The sequence below is a fragment of the Phoenix dactylifera genome, unplaced genomic scaffold, assembly GCF_009389715.1.
Source record: "Phoenix dactylifera cultivar Barhee BC4 unplaced genomic scaffold, palm_55x_up_171113_PBpolish2nd_filt_p 000528F, whole genome shotgun sequence".
NCBI classification, from domain to species: domain Eukaryota; kingdom Viridiplantae; phylum Streptophyta; class Magnoliopsida; order Arecales; family Arecaceae; genus Phoenix; species Phoenix dactylifera.
The window spans coordinates 139,545-158,487 of NW_024067938.1; the positions used below are offsets into that span (position 1 = coordinate 139,545).

An 18,943-nucleotide genomic window follows, 5' to 3' on the forward strand; every position below is an offset into this window, starting at 1 on the left:
CATAATATATTATTATATTATGATATAATATAATATGATATTATATTTATAGTATAATACAAAAATAAAGGTATAAAATATTAATGTAAATTAATTTTTCATCCTTCGAATGATCATTTATCTCTCTAACATTTTTTCTAGCTAGGTGATAAAATGTGGTTCAAGATATGCATATAAAAATTGAAAAGAAAAATACATTTTCTTACGGAAAGGAGTCTGACGGCTAGGGTTCTTGGCTCAAGCACATTTTTAGGTTTATAAAGGGACAAGCTATGTAATTATTATATTTTAATATGGGCATTTTTGTCAAAAATACAGCTTTCCGAAAAAGCTGAAACAGCTTCCTCCCAAAAGCTTCAAATTGGAGCTTCCTCCCAAAAGCTGTTTTCAGCTTCCCGCAAAAGCTGAAACAGCTTTTTGAAAAATTTATCAAACACAGTTTTTCATCTAAAAGTACTTTTGGAAGGCCAGAAAGTGCTTTCTGGCCCTCCAAAAGCTCCCCCAAACAGGGCCATAGTCGTTTTGCATGCATATATCTTGTAGGTGTGGTTTGGAAAACCACTTATGATTGTGGCCGAGATGCCGTAAGCTATGAGAAGATTTTGAAATTCAAAGAGCTATCTGTTGCTTCTTAGGCTTGCCATATGGCAGGTCTTGCTTCTTAGGCTTGCCATATGGCAGGTCTTGATTGATGGCTTGATCAGTCGTCCATATCGACTATAGCCGATTCTAAGGCATATCACACTTCATGATGTATCGCACTAGGACTGCAACAATATATATCTTCCAAGCTGCAACTTGTCTGGATGAAGTCGGAATCACCCATATGGCTATAAATTCGTTCTCAGATCTTGTACCTATAGCCTGTCGCACTATGGGAGCAGGCCATATCCGAAGTCGTTACCTTAACCGCAAGGAGGGGGATGCTGAAGGTGGAGCTAGTGACTGACTGAAGTAAAATCGTAATATGATAGCCGTATTGTGGCAAATGAACTTGAGATAAATACCTTTGTAGTGTTGATGTGTTTGAAGTCGGCATTGACACGTTCTCCATATGTCATTGGACGTAAACCTTACCTTTGACTCTCACTTCATCTATTGTATATTTTTCTCTCTCCACGTTGTAATTTATTCCTTGTGATTTCCATGATTTTAACTGTTTCATTGCACGAGTCCAAACAAAAGTACATTGGACCCACCCCCACCAAACCTCACCGACCATGCATGCGGCCGGAAAATGCCACCTCACAGACCATGCTACTGCATGCAAACTGATCTTAAAGCTGTCATGTTCTATCCATGATCAAGCTCCACGGGGATAGCCTCCTGTACTAGAAGTATGCATACCTGTCATCTTACAAACAAGCTGGATGGATTATGACTTCTGTTTCAGCCATTCACTTGAAAAAGATTTCAGAGGAGAATCAGAATATCCCAATCATTCAAAATTCGATCCCTACGTGCAATATTCAAATTCGATTACTATTATAATTTCAATTACGAACCAAATACATCAAAAATTACAATCGTTCTGATTTCTATTTAATTCATTCCAATTTTGATTTTAATCATGAACCAAAGGCACACTAAATTGATCTCACTCTCCCTCGCTCTCAAGTGTTGCTAGCTTATGGATCGGCTTGGGAGTGGACGTAAGGGGTGATAACTTTACCAACAAAATGAAGAAAATAAAGCCAACTTAATTATAATAGCCATCTAATGATTCCAATCCCACTTCATAATTCCCCATTGCCAATTGTAGAGGGCCAACTCAGTCCTCGTGTCCAACTTAATTTATTTTAATTATACGGAAGTTAAAAAAAAAAGCAAATAACCATCATTATTCTCACAGACGTAAACAGATTTATCCATTACCTAGATTTATTGTATAGTATTCAGTATGGAACCTTTCCTTGGACCGGGCAGCGAGGTCAGGCGGCCCGGCGGTTCAAGCGCCCGTAGGCGTTGCAGTTCCGGAGGCTGGACCGGGGGACGCAAACCGTGGAGTCGGCGACGGAGCACCTCCCACTCTTGCACCACCCGACCAAGCCGAAGATCCTGAACCGGTCGGATATCGACCAGACCGCCGCCGCAGCTCCCCGCCGCAGGTCCGTGACCTTTCCGCCCCGCCGCCAGAGCTTCTCCATCCCCATCTCGGCCGCTCCATCGGACGGCGGCGAGGGCTCCTTGGCGCACTCCGCGAGGGCCGCGACGAATGGGTCGGCAGCGGGCCGGGCGTCGGATCGCTTCTTCTGGAAGCTCTCGGAGGAGGAGGAGGAGGAGGATCGGAGGGGGGAGGGAGTGGGAGGATGGGATCGGTAGGACGGGACTTGGGGTTGCCGGGGATTTTGGGGATCCCAGGGCGCTGCTCCCAGGAGAAGGGCACGGCGGAGGAAGAGAGGCGGGAGGTGGAGCGTGGGCAGTCGGCGGTGGAGCGGAAGGATCGGCTCCGCCGGGGAAGCCGAAGGTCCCCGGCCGGAGATCCATCGCCGAGATCCGGCGAGGCGGAGAGCGGAGATTCCAACTCCTTCATCTCTTTGAGCCTGGGGAGAGAGAGAACGAAAGAGAGTAGAGCTTGGGAGTAGAAGACGAGAAATGGATCACTTTGCGGACGAAACGGCTTTGGAAAGTGGCTTTTGTTCCAGTGCGCCTGAGGAAGTCTTTGCTTAACATGCTTGTCCTATTTTGGCCGTTTGATGTACGAGGACAAGGAGGATCTGTTGGTAGGCACGAATCATGAAGCGTGTGGCTTGGGTGTATACATGGCGAAAAAGGACAGTTGGGTTGCCCGGCGTGGGGTGCGCGAGGAGGGAAGGAGAGTGACGTGGACGAGTTGGACGGACTTTTAAGCCGCTGTTAAACTGGTTCGGACCATTTACTAATTTGTCCATCTTGGTCGTGTCAGGTCCATAAATCAAAGCTAATGAAACAAAGTAGATAGGATCTTGTGACTTATGAGTTAGCAAGAGAAAAAGAAATTTATGGTTGATATAGTTTGAACAAGGAGTGAGGCATATTTAAATGGCTACACAAGCATGCAAGTTTGCAAATATTTCGATAAATCCCCCATCATTCTAATGAAAATTTGCTCACACTTGGAGAGAGTTTAGTGTGCATGGTAACGTCATCAGCCTTCACGCATGGCTTCTTTTTCATGCTACTCTGCTTTTGTCGAGTGAAGGTCACTACCATGGCATTACAATTTTGGGTGGGTGACAGAGGGATAAGGGAGTGGAGTGCGAGAGATTTCCTTCTTTCCACCTAGTATGAAACATTTGGAAGCTCTCATTTAATGAGGTCAGAAACATAAGTAGCTCCATTGACGTATCCTCATCAATGGAGATTCGAGCGTGGATAAGTTGATATCATTTGCCAAGCATTAATGCCGAGGGGCATTGAAGATCACTCCACATGGTGGATATTGGTATTATAAAGAACATGAAACTGAAATCTGGAAAGGGGAATCATAAAGAACTTGCTCCATTTATCATGCAATCATTTATGGGCTCAAACAAATCCATTGGTGCATAGTAAAGACAAACTTTGTCATCAACATTTGAAAGTAATTTGATTCCTTAAAGATTTTTCCCTACTAAACTCTATTTAGTATTTATTTGATCTTCTTCTAGCAGCATCAAGATCTGATGTCACTACCATCCATTTAGACTATTAATTTGAAGAAATGCCCTTGCTTTTTTATCTGTATAGCCAGTCCACTGGCAATCCAACAATTCATACAGAAGGCGCGACGCTTAATTCATTTTGCTAATTAGTTAATGATATTGTTCCATTTCCTTGATTTTCTAGTGAGTCCATATCAAACATACATCAATAATATTTCACATGACATGACATTCTCTCCGATTTCTTGATGCATTTTTTGTTTATGATTACTAACAAATAACAAATGAAATTATAATAAACATTGTAAAAATGAATGTACAAGCATTAGTTGGTCTTTTAAAAGAAACAAACAGTTGTGGATTGTGATGCCGTAAGCTTTCTGATTGAAAAACCAAAAAGGGACACAAAAGAAAAAAAAAGTTTTTTTTTTTAAAAAAAGGGGGCAAGATTGCATACTTATTATTCGATCTTTGGTAAAGTTAGGTTCAATCTTTTGGCCTTCAAGATGCTTTGAGTTTGATGCCTTTATAAGCTTTTAAATTTGTTCAGGTTTAATGCCCCATCACTCTCCGGATACCTTGCTGACACCAAGTATGATCCCTATGAATGGTCAAGAAGTTGTCCTAGTCCATGACACAAAAGAAATTACTAGGAAGTTGTCCTGGTCCATGACACAAAAGAAATTTTATTATCTTCATTTGAAAAGTATACATACATTAAGGACATGGAACCAATCAATAGCTGATTTATTAACTTGGTCTTCAGGACACAATTCAAGAATAAACTAGCAGCCCCCATCCAACATCATGAACTTTTTGATGGAGCAGAAGAGTAACAGCAGCAGCAGAGACAGACAGGGCGGCTGACTGGATAGCATCCTTTATTGCCCATCACTCCGGAGAGGTCTCATGGACATGGGTTAATGTTATATCCCTTCTTTCGGCCGCGTTTTGTATTTTGACTCAATTGTACTCACGTCAGATTACCGTGAGTGACCGTTTTATTTGAAAAAAAAAACTTTGTGATGGAGCAGAACAGTAACAACAACAGCAGAAAGAAAAGCATTATCTTAAAGAACAGAGCACCAGCTTCCCAACACATCATCCATGATCACAATTAATCCAAAAGACAGATGCCATATCCAATCGCCTTTCTCTGATGAACCCTTAAGGACAACTGCTTATCTTGACATTCTTTTTGGTAGCAGCAACGTCAACTCCATTGCTTAGTCATGCACTATTTTGCTTGTGCAGTTGTGCTTGCCATTATCATCATTTGAGGCGTTCTTCACATATGGAGCATCTACAGGCAAGTTTTCTCTTTCCCCACTTAATCAGATAATCTTCCTCTGTCCCAGTGGTAACATTCAGCATTGAATCTGAAATATTTCAAGGTTAAGATCAATTTTCTACACTATTTTCAGGTGAGATGAAGTTCCAAACGCATCGACATGGCCTGAAAAAAAGGACCATATAGCCCACCAGCACCTGGTCCTTCTCAAATTTCCTTTGGAGACATGACCTAGGCGTCAAGTATTCTCATCTCCAAAAGAGATTGATATGGAAATCTTTGGAAGAACTGATAAAGAACATACTTACTCCAGATGTATATGCATATATTTATGCATTTATGTACTTAATGAACAAGAACAACCAAGTTGCTGTTCATACAATTTTTGATAAATGTAATGCTGGACTTGAAGTGCCAAAAGTAAATCATCCCACAAGGCCATATATATATATACATACATGGATGGATGGATATACATATATACATGTGTAAAACTGTCATCTGCTCATAAACTTCACTTTTCATTTGATCAGCAGGTTTTCAAACCATATCTCATAGTCGAGTAATAATGCCAAGTTGATAAATTTCAATTATGTAAGTAGCAAAAAATTTTGCAATCTGATGCTATATTAAATAGAAGTTCTAGATCTAAACTATGTTACCTTCAAAAACTTTTCGTAATTTTTCCTTAATCTTCTATTTCCTGAACTTTACTCCATAAATTTTTCATCTACAGGTCTAATATGACAGCATCAACGATTCTTGACATAAACCTCATGTCAGCCTTCTCCACCATCCACCCCTTACTCTTCCTCATTGGATAAAATGCTTATCCTTGATCTTCTATTTCCTGAACTCTACTCCATAAATTTTTCATCTACAGGTCTAATATGACAGCATCAATGATTCTTGACATAAACCTCATGTCAGCCTTTTCCACCATCCACCCCTTCATTAGATAAAATGCTTAGAGGTGATAAAATTCATAAATTTGTACAAGTTTTAAATCTAGATGAGTTTAAACATAAGCAAACTTTGCGCCAAAATGTGAGGCCAAATTAATGATGCACCTTGCCTGGATGAAACTGAATACAAGGAACTGAGGAAGTGGTAACCCCAACAAAATGACCTCCGAATAGACTGACCGTGTTACATGATGGGAAAGTCCAAAGAGGCGAGAAATCAAAGTACTAATAATCCCTACGCTTCCCGAAGAGCAACTTATATTCACAGCCCTTGCTTCCTCTACTGCTGATTCAACCTTCGTATTCGCATGGTTTTTGCCAGCCTCCTCCAGCCTAAGGTTCTCAGCATAAGTGCATGCTCGAGAATGATTCATGATCTTCATATATAACCCACAAACAATTTACATCATGAAAATATTTTAGCTTAGAAACTGCACATAACAAAAATGAAGTACTTTGATTTTCTAGTGCGAACATGTATTTAGTTCAACATCGGTTATTCGTCGGGCAAATCTTAGATACTTATACAGGATCAAGGAGCCTAAATATACCAGGCAAGTTATTTTATACTCAGATAGTTCTGATTCACAAATTTAATTTAGTATTCAGCCTCAAGGTTTCTACATTTATGACCAGCAAAGTTCAGTGTTATACTGCTGCTTGCAGGCGAGGCACAGATTCAAATGTATTGACGTCTGAAAGATTAGCACCTTAAAGCCCACCATCACCTGGTAAATCCTAGGCTACATGAACTTTGTAAGGCTCTTCCCCTGGCCAGGTCTATGATAATCCTCTAACTTCTGCCCTTCAACTGTATTAGGAAGTCATTCTACCATGATTTCTGAAAGATAAAAAGGAAGAGAACATAACTGGCTAACTCAAATCTTCTGCGGATCCTCCAAAAACTTGACTGATCCAAATGAGAGATTAAACAACCAGGAAATATCCTATCTGATTTCGGAAGATTTTTTGAGTTGGATCATCAAGTTTTAACACCATGGATCTTAGAAAACTAATTTGCACTAATTCACGACTTTAACTAATGTTTTTCCACAAATCATTCGCTAATCTTCTTCATAATTTTTTCTTCTTTATTCTATTCTTTGATACATTTTTGCACATTAAGGTGTAATGCAAGAAATCATACTAACCTTCACATCTTTCTCCACCAATCTTCTCCTCAATTCTTTATCTTCTACACTTCAGCGATATATTGAATACCTGTCCAGGTTACTGAACATAGGATTACAGTGGGACATGCTTCATTTGAAACTTACATGAAAGGACCAAATTATCTGATCCTATCTTACCAGACCAACTAGCTAGAAAAGTGCAACAGCAAATTAACTAAACCAGCTAACGAACATAATTTGAAAGATATGTTACTATAACAATCAAATCAAATCAAGGGGATATCTAAATAGCATGGCCTATCATTCAAATAAGCAGCTTATATTCACACCACACTTCCCTCCTCCCCCTCCTAATGCAACATCCATACCCCCTAGTCCTACCTACACCCTTTCCCAACCTAGTGTTTTCAACGTTGTTTGCTCAAAGATATGTTTTGACTACCAAACATCATATACCATCACTACAAAATGGTTCAAGATGTTTCCATGTGCCTCAAAAACAAATGATATAAACTGGAAATCTAAAGAACTCCAGACTTGCATATGCGCACAACCAAATATATTGTTGTGGTGCTCCATGTTACTTTCGTAGGTGAGCTTAAAACAGATGTTAGGCCGTGTTTTGAAAATTTAAATATTTATTGTTATTGTTTAATTTTCCATGTGCCTCTGTTTCAGTCTGTTAGAAAAATGCCAGTCATAGTTATCAAATATCTCATCTCAAAAATCACAGTATTGTAGTTTCAAGAATTCATATTAAAAAAGCAAAAATCAAGATAGCGAAAAATGCCAACAAATGAATGCAGTGCTCAACTAAGTGAAACAAGATAGTAAGAGAGTAGATGAAAAGCCAACCTCACAGAGATAGGAAATTTTTACACAATAATAGAGATGATACGATTTTAAAATATCTATTCTCGCATCGAAGTTCAAGTCCTTTGCAGCCTAAGTCATTCTTATTGGTAGATGTGGGAAATGAAAAACATCCCCACTAGGCATTCAGAAAGTAGGAGCACAGACCAAATCCAAGATGACTTAGCAACAACTTCCCAGCATATTGCCCATAAGTCTATTCAGATGACTAATAACAAATATTAAGGCTTCTGGAACAAGAGCCATCAAAAGCAGTTGCATATTATTTGTTTGAGAACTAAATTAGATGCCTCCCAGTGATAGCAAGTCGATACTACTCTTCTGCATCTCCATGCCTTGCAATCTTGACCAATGTGCTTCATGGCAATTTACAGGCAAGTTACTTTTCTTCCAGCTAAAATTCTTCTTTTTCATTATATATATAAATTCTTGCAAAAAACAGTAATGTGACAATCATGGGTTTCCCATTCCCATCAATTCATTTCATAAGAAACTGAAATGAATAAATCAACTGGATCTAAAAAACAAAACAATTCAAAAGTACAAATATCTTGCTCCAATTTAAGGAAGACAAATGGAGCCCAACTTAACCAGAAGGATTCAACCTGTGTGATAATGTCAGAAATGGTGGCATCTGCACTCTGAAATATCCCCTTGTTTCTCGCCTTTCCGTTATTAGGAGGTTCTTACTAGCTCTGAGAATCTTTCTGATCTTCCTTTTCCTCCAACCATGCCAACAAGATAAAAGACATCCTGACCTACCCTTTACAGTCAGAATCCATTGAAGGAATTTCATGTTTACAGCCTCATCCTTTACCACAGTTCCATCTAATCTTTCGCTTTTACCATTGTCTGTCTGGAGAAGGAAAACTTGAGCAACAACAATAATTGTGGGGAAATGTTCTTTCTGATCTCCATGGACATCAAGGTGGTCAAAAAATATTCTATGTGATAATCTGATCTTATAATTTCATATAATGGTTTAACAAATTTAGTGAAATTTTGCAAATAGATTCCCCTATAAATATGTGTACACACAAATTAATGCATGAACGCTTCTCCCCACCGCAACACCCACCAACCCACCACAAGCAAAAAAGAACTGGATTTCCAAATATTAAAGTTGCAGCTAAACAGACAAATGTTTATTAAGGTAAATAGATATATCAGCACGTTACGCAATCAGCGATGGCACAATTGATCCCCAAACTGCACATGGTTTAAGCTGGTCCGGATCTTATAGCATAGTCCAAATCTGCTATAAGATCTTCTATGTCCTCAATTCCAACAGAGATACGGACAAGATCTTCAGTCAAGCCCCTGGCTTCACGAACTGCAGCAGGTATGCTCGCATGGGACATGAAGCACGGCAAGCTAATAAGTGACTTCACACTTCCTGTATCCAGATGGTAATATAAGTTGATATATGATACACAAAAAAAGAGCAGAAATTCAGATTAGCATGCTGTGAGTATCAGCAGTGTCACTAAGTTGTGTAAAAACTTTGCTTTCTAAGCTCAAGTTTTCCATAAAGTACCACTTTGCACGTATTGAAATTGCTGATACCAATTGTAGTTGTCTAATTTGAGTGTCCACAGCCTCCTCTAAGATCACCACTATGAATATTAAGCATGGATCCTCTTTAACTTAGTTCTACTCAAACTGGATAGCTCTCAAAAATTACCCAGTATTTCATTTACAAGATACAATAAGATTATCATAGGAGTAAAAGGCCAAAATCTTCTAGGCTTCTGAAAGAAGAGCAGAGGTCGTTTTCTCATACTGCTATATATGAGGATGTCACAAATTTAAATCTTTGTACAGGTCACATACTCCACAATGGAGACCATTTGTAAAATTTTTCATCCCCAATATCAATATCCATCATACTGATCAAGATAAGCCAGAATGCAGAGTCCAGGAGAAATGTAAAGATTCTTCCAGATATGGTTATAATGAACTTTCAAAGAACCTTTTTTTTAAGCCTGGCATGCCATAGTCATCTTGAATCAAGATGTCTGCTAGTTGGATTTTGCAAGAAACTATGCATTCCAGTACCTGCTGTGCACATAAAAAGGCTACACTAAAAACGAATAATCGTATTGGTCGTGTTCGCACAAGGAGCGATTATTTATTATGTTTATGACAATCCCAAAAGAAAACTATAACTTCAAGCAGACATGGATCTAGGTTTCCATGGGACTTCGGATGTTTATGAGTGTTTCGATATATTCTGAATGCTTGCAGATCAGTAAAGAGTTCAGTAACCGAGGATAATTATATCAGAACTGCAGAAACTTAATAAACAGTATACAGAATCTTCTGGAAGCGAAAAGGAAAAAAAATAAAAAAATAAAAGCATAGTTTCTGTATGATTGATATAACAATGAAGAAGTGCATGTGAATACAGATAGATGATAATGGTTTAAGTAAATAGCATCTATTTTTCAATTTTAACGAATTTTCAACTTTTTCATGGTAACAAGCTAAAATCATGAAATGTTAGCAGTTCTTGAAATATGTCATGGAATCATTTCTGAGTATGCGATTTTCACAACTTTATGAAGTATAGAAAGCTTCCAAGATGAACTTTATGTTGATCAGATGGTAAGTTAAAAGAGCTGAGAAGATGATTACCAAAACTAACAGTGATGCTAAAGTATTTTGTGGTCTCAGCAATGTGCTTTGAGAGAGCTAATGATCCTGTCAAAAAACTGAGAACGGAACCAGCACCTTTTGCCTGCAGGGACAGACAAAGGGCAGCGTTACTCTAGCTTTCTGATTTTTATCTTTTAAAATTACTTTTTCCAGAGTACCTGAGAATAATGCAAAGAGCGTCCAGGATGACCAGGAAGTCCTACATAATTCACTTGCTTCACCCTTGGGTGAGATGACAGGAATTCGGCAAGCTTCTGAGCATTGGCCTGTTACCAATATAACATTATCAAAGAACCGTGATAACCAATGAAAGCCTTTGATATAGCAATCTATTTCTATTTTGAAACCATGATGCCTAACAGCATATGTGTAGAAAACTCAATGCTGTGATTATAGAAGTCTTAGCAATAAACAGGCCATGCTAGCAATAACATGAACATGTCATAGACCACACTGTTTTATGTACAATCTTGAAACTAGGGACCAAAAAAAAATCAAGTTTGCCTTTTCACAAACTCAACTGCTGCTTTCAGTTAGATAACTTTTTGATATTTTCTTAGAATTACATGTTTCTGGACACTTTTGGAGATTTTCCAAATTTATTTCCATCCTGGAAACCATAGGCAAAACCATCAAAAGGTTGCTAGATGGATTGGAAGAGACAAATGCTTTTCTGGATAAACTCACTTGTCATCAAATAATTTCAGGTAAAACCAGTTGAAGTGGACATTCCCTGACATTGATGTAATACTGTCTTCTCATTTCACATCTGCTTGGTTTTTCAAAATTATAACAAAATTAGAACTTTATCACAAAGGATCATGTCCTGCACTCATCTTCACAAACACTAGCCCAATTTATAAGTGATAAGTATGTATAGCATTTGCAAGAGAGAAATAATAAATAGTTTCAAAATCTTTGATGTTTTTTCGATTACCCAGCTATGGTCTTGGCAACCTGGGGACCTCAGAGGGGCAAACTGGGCCTCACATACCTAATCTTTGGCATTTTGTTGCACAAAGTGGCTTCCCTAGGACTCAAACCTGCATCACTGCACTTGTCAGCCACATCCATTAGTCAATTCACACAACCAATCTCTTCCATTGTGGCCAGTTCAAGACCTCAGATCGTTCTTTTGTTTCATATTTTTCCATGTTAGAAACTTCATGTGTCACACTAAATAATAAACACATGAAACCTATTTAATAACTATAAGGACCAAGAAGCACAACACGGAAACATGGTACAAAGAAATAACCAAAAATGAGAAAATGTTGTACCTGTTGCTTCTCCACACGTAAAGACATGGTCTTGATACCTCGCAAGCAAAGCCAACAATCAAATGGTGCTAACCCGGAGCCTTCAGCATTTTGAAGGAATGCAATCTCTTTCGCCAAGCTGGTAAAGCCAATAAAAACAAAATGCTTGCTGTATAAATTTCAGTTACTACACAATTGTTGTCATTTCGTATGTTTCATATGACAAGACATGCTTCTCAGTGAAGTTAACAAAGCTGTAGATAACAACATAAGAGCATGGAAAAATTTTGTCCTCAACGCCTCCTATTTTCAGGAATTAGTCACTTCAACGATCTTTGATGGTTATAGGGGTATCCAAAATACGAACGAGATGGATGTTTGTTGTCCCAGCCATTATTGTTAGTCCCGATACCAATAGGAAAAAGGAAAATTTATAACAAAGTTTTCATATTGTTGATTCCTTGGTGTGGGAAGAAAGACTTATGGCAGTTTGACATATGAATTGAAAGAATAGTGAATAGCAACAGTCCAAACATAATTCTTGGGCCAGGAAGCCTAAAGAAAGTAAAGTTAATAAAATGTAACCAACAACAAAGTAACCCAGAACTTGAATGTTTAATGGCGCTGTGTATTTCAACCTTCAGAGTTGCCAACCATGTTTAACTGGGAACCTGACACGTATGAATTGTGGTAGTATCAAAAAAGTATGGATTATTAGCACAGCTTGTGAGCTTAAGGTCATTTAGCCTACACCAAAGACCATAACTAAGAATATGAATGCTGATATCCTTTTCTTTTCCTTAATTGCCTTTCTTATCCTCCTCTGATGAAGCAAAAGTCGCACAGACTTTGAACTTGGTAGAATCAAATTGCCATCGTATGGAACTGTCACCATGCAAAGATGGAATATGTCATGTGGAATTTATGAACAAATCATTACTCTCTGCCACCCAAAAAGTTTGCAAATGTTAAGGGTCATGACACTGGCTATTAGTTGCTATTAATTGGTAGCCACAGAAAATTTAAATCATCAGTAGCCAAATAAGTTGTCAAAGATGATAAGCAATATGTGTTGGCTATTGGTATATACAGAGGATAAAAGGTTATAATTGTAACTGTTATAATAAAATGATCGAATATGCTATTACACATATTAGAGAAATGAGAGTGCAACCATAACCAGGTAATACTTGGTAATAAATGTAATCCTAGGAAATAAATAGAGGAATAAAAAAAATTTCAACCTTTCCCCTTTTACAGCAAGGATGCCTGCCATGAGATCGCTATGCCCAGATATAAATTTAGTAGCCGAGTGCATTACAATATCTGCAAGATGGACACAATAACATTATAATTGAGTATCTACTGCTGAAACAGGAGAAAGCAACGGCATCCTAAACACTTGGTATTTTTTACCACTTCATAGTCTGTCATATACCTGCCCCAAGTTCTATGGGCTGCGAAAGCACTGGAGACATGATACTGTTGTCCACCATAACAAGAGCACCATATGAATGAGCTATTTCTGAAATTTTCTGTAGATGCATGAGAAAATGGACAAAAGCATCCTTGAGATAGAAGGGGACATGACTATAACACATAACAATATGAATAGCACAAAATTTGTTGAGTAATGCAATCAGTATCGGAAACAAGAAAACTGCTGTTTTCAAAGTTCGAACAGTAAAAACAGAAATCTGGCAAACAAGTAGCATTAAGAAATTGTAAGGCTTACATATTCTGGAAATTTCATAAGTAGAGGTAAGGGAGGCAGTTAAACAAGTCGTGCTATCTTGATAGACATGCTGACCCATCACAGAAATTCAGCACTATAAAAGTTATTATCTTAATGTATTTTCATGGGCTTAATAACAACAATCATCATTTGTAAGTGAGGATGTACAAAACAAAAGAGGAAGGATAATCGAAATCCCGATTAGAAAGACAAGTGCATTAAAAATCAAATGCTAATATATAGTTGATGCATTCACCATAAACTTTCAGTGTTCTGGGGCTAATTAATTGAACAACATCATCCTTCGTAATAAAATCTTATTGGGAAAAGTCATTATCCTTTTATTTACACTACTATCACTATATATGCATTCTTTCATGCAGCCTTATACAAGTGAAGAGTTTTCCAATGCAACCACTGCTGTGATGGTCCGGAGTGTCGAAACGGCTATCTTTTACTAATGCAAGGCCTAGTTGAACTCTCATACAAAACAAAATGGTAACAATATGATATGAAGAAAATGGAGCAGCAGCAAGAAAAAATAAGGAAATGATCTTGGCAGCATCAGAGAAGAAAGAAAAGAGAAAACAATCGGGAACTTTTAGGGTAAATCTTGGTCCCTGTTATAAGATGACATCAGCACATGATGCTACTATTAGATTACTTGCATATGACTGGTTATAGATCAATAACAAAATTATCCAAAGGGATTGTATTGTGAATTGTTTTAGTGCATGGGCATTTAAAAAAATTATGACATTTGCAGAAACAAGTAGGATGTAAAATCTCTAACTTCAAGGGCTCTGTTTGCGCAGAAGCAAATGCAATGCATGTGACACATTGCAACACTAGCATTTATTTCTGCTTCACTATTATTTCATAAAAAGAGTAGCAGTTCAGTTATCCATTAAAGCACAAAAGCCACTTTCTTACCCGTATATCAGTAATTTGTTGGCGAGGATTTGTTGGACTCTCTAGCCACACAAGCTTTGTCCTGGGGCCAACTGCCAATGCCACCTCGCTCAGCTCAGATGTATTGACTCGTCTGTCATTTCAAAGAATATCATCTTTGTAATTAAATTCAAAATAAATATGGCAAGAAAACATGTCCAGAAAAATGAAGGGCACCGGACTAACTTCACAATAACTCCTTTCTTTGGCACCACTTGTGAGAGCAATCGATCAGAGCCGCCATATATATCTTCTCCAGCAACAATTTCTTGACCTAAACAATTACAAGGTTGGCCAGTCAAGTACATGTGACACTCGAATCTAAGGACTTCAGACAAACAGATGCGCACCAGCTTCAACAAGATGTGTTACAGCAACCAATGCAGCCATTCCACTAGTGAAGCAAAATGCTTGATCAGCCTTCTCAAGCTTGGCCATAAGACTGATTTGTGGACATGACAACATTGTTATTAATATTAAAAGAGAGAATTACACAAGATTATACACACCTAGTGCCTGTATATTTGGCAAAACTAAATAATTATACTGGCCTTTGCAGCACATCTCGAGTAGGGTTTCCGCTTCTAGTATAGTCATAAGAACCATTTTCTGTAGCTGAAGGCTGAAAATAAATGAAAAACATTGAGAATACGGAGCTCAGAATGCATGACAATCTGCTACCATACAGTTTTTTCTAAAAGATAATGCTACAGGCAAAAGATGAATTTAAACAATAGTCTGGCCCTTTAGAGTTTGATCTGCACTTGAAGATTTGTTTACATAATTAATGTGACTGTCTTGTCATTCATGAATTTCAGTGTATTCTTCCACTAAAAGAGAGAAAACTCCTACATTCAGGAGCACAATAAATTTTGGGACACATCAAGGAAAAAAGGGAAAACGCATTGTCATTATACAGATCACAACAGCAGGCAGCTTATGTATGTATAAATGCATAACTATTTTAGCAGAACATGCATGCAAATTTTCACATCTCCCATTTTAATAGATTGCACAAGATTATAGGTACTAGGTCATGTGATTTCTCCTATAAGTGGAACTAGAGTGAAGGAATAGAAATTCTAAATGGGTTCTTTATGGTAAATGGATTATTAGACTATTGTAAACAAGGAAATGGATGGTGTTTTACGTAATGTGAACTAAGTGCACAAGAGGTATAAATTCTACAACTATATGCTTAAGCAATTTGTTCGGACCAGAATGAAACTTCGGAGGAATGATGATTTCACGAAAAATGGTTTAATGGTAAAGTGAATTGTCGTTGCCTAAGGTGAGAGCAAGAAAATAGGTGATTATGCGAATGTCACAGCCTAACTTCACAAAAGAAGCGGAATGTGTTATAAATTAATTGCAGGGGCCATCAAATGCTCACAAGCAATTCTAGTTCGCAAAAAAATGCAGGTCAAGCTTGAATTGGAAACTAAAACGCTAAAATGTAAACAGACAGTTAGATGTAGTTAGAGTTCATATGTTTGGCATGATCTGAATCCACAATGAAGGGAAGTTCCAACAAAGTTGAAGCCTGCATGATCTGAATCCACAATGAGGGGAAGTTCCAACAAAGTTGAAGCCTTCACTTTAAATAAGGCTACCACACTTGCTTTTAACTGCCTTCAGTGTTTAAGGTAGAAAGTGACTCCACAAAAACATAATTAGTCAGTTTTATCCAGAAGATATGTTGTAATATTGTTCCCCGTCCCAGATGAGACAAGATTTAACATACGAATATGGGGCAACAAAGGGATACTCCATGTCATCATGTTACATGAGTAAAAATGAAAAAGAAACAACCTTTCCCCCTCCAAAAAATGTAAGGATAGTACATGAACAAAGAAAGAAAGAAAAAAAAACAATCTAAAAATTTAAAAACATTCTCATATTTAATCATCGCATTGCTGTACCTGCTTAAAGGTGGATGTTTGGTACAGCGGCGTGCTCAAAGCTCCATACGGATCAAAAGAATTATCAAAATTAGTCAATATCGTCGATATACTCGGTTCCTTCCCCTTCAAATCTGCATGTTTCCGTCATATGAATCAAAATCCCGCAGATAAATAAAAAAGGGAAAAAGGCACAACCAAGAAGTCCAAACTAACCCAATCCCGGGGAGACATCATCCAAGCAGTCAGCAACCCCGTCCACCATAGCCGAAGTGCTCACGTCCATGCCCCTAACCCCACCGAAACTCATCTCGGACCTCTTTGGCGTCGCCAGCGGTGCCAAGGCTCTCTTCGAGGAGAACCCTAAGCTTCCCCTTAAACCCCAGCAATTCTTGGATCCCTAGAACAAAAAAAACAGCTGCTGACATTAAACCATACAGATCCAAACCCGAGATTGACGAAAGACTGAGAGCGAGAGAACAAGATGACTACTTACGGCGGAGGAATCGAAGGTGGGATTGGAGGAGAGGGGACGAAGAAGAGAAGAGTTGGCGGCGGCGGCGGCGGCGGCCATGGAAGGGGGAGATTTGACTAGAGCTTACGGGGTCCTCCGCCTCTCCTCGCTCCTACTGGATCCAGCAGGCGGAGGAGGGAAGGCTGATAGTCTCGTTTCGTGCAAGGGTTTTTGGTTCGGTGGAGAAGGTTTTACCGAGCAGCGATAAATTAAATTAATCGCATATTAATATGATGATTTATTTTTATTCCCGTATAAAATTAAATAAAATTATAAATAAAATTAGATATTTAGATGCGGCTCGCGTAGTTACCTATCTATATCTATATCTATTTTTTAACAAATATAAATATAAATATAAATATAGATATTAGTTGAATACTCAAATTACTATCTATATTCAAATAGATTTGAATATAAAAATAAATCCAAAGAATATTATCGAATCTACTTTCACTCATGATTGTATATGATTTCATAGGTTAGTTTTATATCTGTATTTAAAACAGAGGATATATCCTTCACGTGAATTTACCAGTAGATTGCGTAATAGCCTTTTTCGAGTTCAAAATTTATTAGAAAAAAAAGATTAACTATTTTCGCACCAAAGATACAACCCAAACCAGTGTATTTATTAGTAAAGTGCAATTCATGGATTGCACTCTTTTAAAATTAATTATATCAAAATTGTCAGTTGTGTGATCTCCCAAAATTATGCACGCTTATATCAGATATTCCTTTTTTTTCATATGTATATGTTAGAACAAGCCAATATTTAGGACTACATTGAGTGGACTTAGCCTAGGTTGTTGGATTAGAAAAATCCTGATCAAATAATGAACAAAATAATAATGACAATGTAGTAAAGGTCTTTGGAACTGTTTAATTATTGTTAGTTATCTTAGGGGGAAAGATTGTTGTTACTAGCTCAACAAACTAACCTACTAGTTCTTTTGCCTCATCCAAGATGATATTGTGTACATATCAACTCGAGTTCAAAATATATTTGCAAGGTCTAAATAAATTCTTCTAGGTAGAAGAACAAGCCTAAATGTGAGATGTTAGTAGAAAGAAGTTAGAAGTTCAAAACTTCTATATATTTAATCTAACTTTTTCTTGCACGAGAATACAAAACACCATGTGCTGTCCACATGCTTAGGGTCCAATAATGGTCATTGGTTGCTCTTAGCTATTGATAGACTTGGCAATTTGATTTCAGAATAAAGAAGGTATAGGACTTAGAAAGAACTTTATACTTGCTGAATAACTTTGAAGAATGATAAGCAAAGAACTTTATACTTGTTGATTCCGCTATAGTTTCTCTTGTAAGGAAAGCTTAAACTTATCCAACTATTACAAAAAAAAGAAAAAAATGTTTTGATAAAATATATTTGTACTTTATATAAAAAAGAGGCATTCCATGCTCTCATTATATTGCGGGATTTGGGAGGATTAGAAGTATGTAGTCTTGCTCCTACATATGAAGAGATTGTTTTTATGTTTCAAATTTATGATATTTAGATCACAACAGAGCAATGTTGCCCTTGTGCTAAAGCTTGTCCACTAAACCTATTTATACCCTAAATAACTATTCTAAGGAAAGATTGTCATAAACTGTTCATAGCATATAATCCTTCTTCATCTAACCTTTTTTTATAACTAGAAAACATTCTAAGCTTAAAATTATTTAAGAATCACAACAAATCAAAGTTAAGAATAACACATTGATTATTGAAGAGGAATAACAAAATTAGATCCTCTTGCTTGGCGAGTGGAGGTCCAGTTCTCTCTAATTGCAGTCGTCCATGTAGAACATGATAACTCTTCATTTTTTAGCCCTGCATAATAAATAGGATAATGCACTACATGTTGTCATGGACCTTGCAAAAAGCATCATCACATATGAGATCAAAGGCCGTCAATCAAAGCACAGGTAACCATGATTGCATAACCCAATCCCTCAAGTTGAATCGGAGAAGATCCTAACTATTTCCATTGCTTTAGGGTGCCCACAGCATAGATAAAAAAAAAAATAAAAAA

General features: G+C 37.6%; 2 protein-coding genes across 2 annotated transcripts; both read right to left on the reverse strand.

Annotated features, from left to right (window-relative positions):
• Positions 1-1,720: 1,720 nt before the first annotated feature.
• Positions 1,721-5,710, reverse strand: LOC103702651. Its single transcript, XM_008785165.3, has 2 exons — positions 5,688-5,710; positions 1,721-2,574 (listed from the first exon to the last, which is right to left on the reverse strand). The coding sequence occupies exons 1-2, from the start codon at positions 5,708-5,710 to the stop codon at positions 1,932-1,934; spliced, it is 666 nt and encodes a 221-aa protein (XP_008783387.2). The 3' UTR covers positions 1,721-1,931.
• A 3,104-nt stretch (positions 5,711-8,814) lies between these two features.
• Positions 8,815-17,099, reverse strand: LOC103702652 (cystathionine beta-lyase, chloroplastic). Its single transcript, XM_008785166.3, has 13 exons — positions 16,886-17,099; positions 16,606-16,789; positions 16,411-16,523; positions 15,040-15,110; positions 14,839-14,930; positions 14,675-14,762; positions 14,471-14,582; positions 13,241-13,337; positions 13,047-13,128; positions 11,824-11,941; positions 10,702-10,809; positions 10,523-10,625; positions 8,815-9,281 (listed from the first exon to the last, which is right to left on the reverse strand). Exons 1-13 carry the CDS (start codon positions 16,961-16,963, stop codon positions 9,106-9,108), a joined length of 1,422 nt encoding a protein of 473 aa, XP_008783388.1. The 5' UTR covers positions 16,964-17,099; the 3' UTR covers positions 8,815-9,105.
• Positions 17,100-18,943: the final 1,844 nt, after the last annotated feature.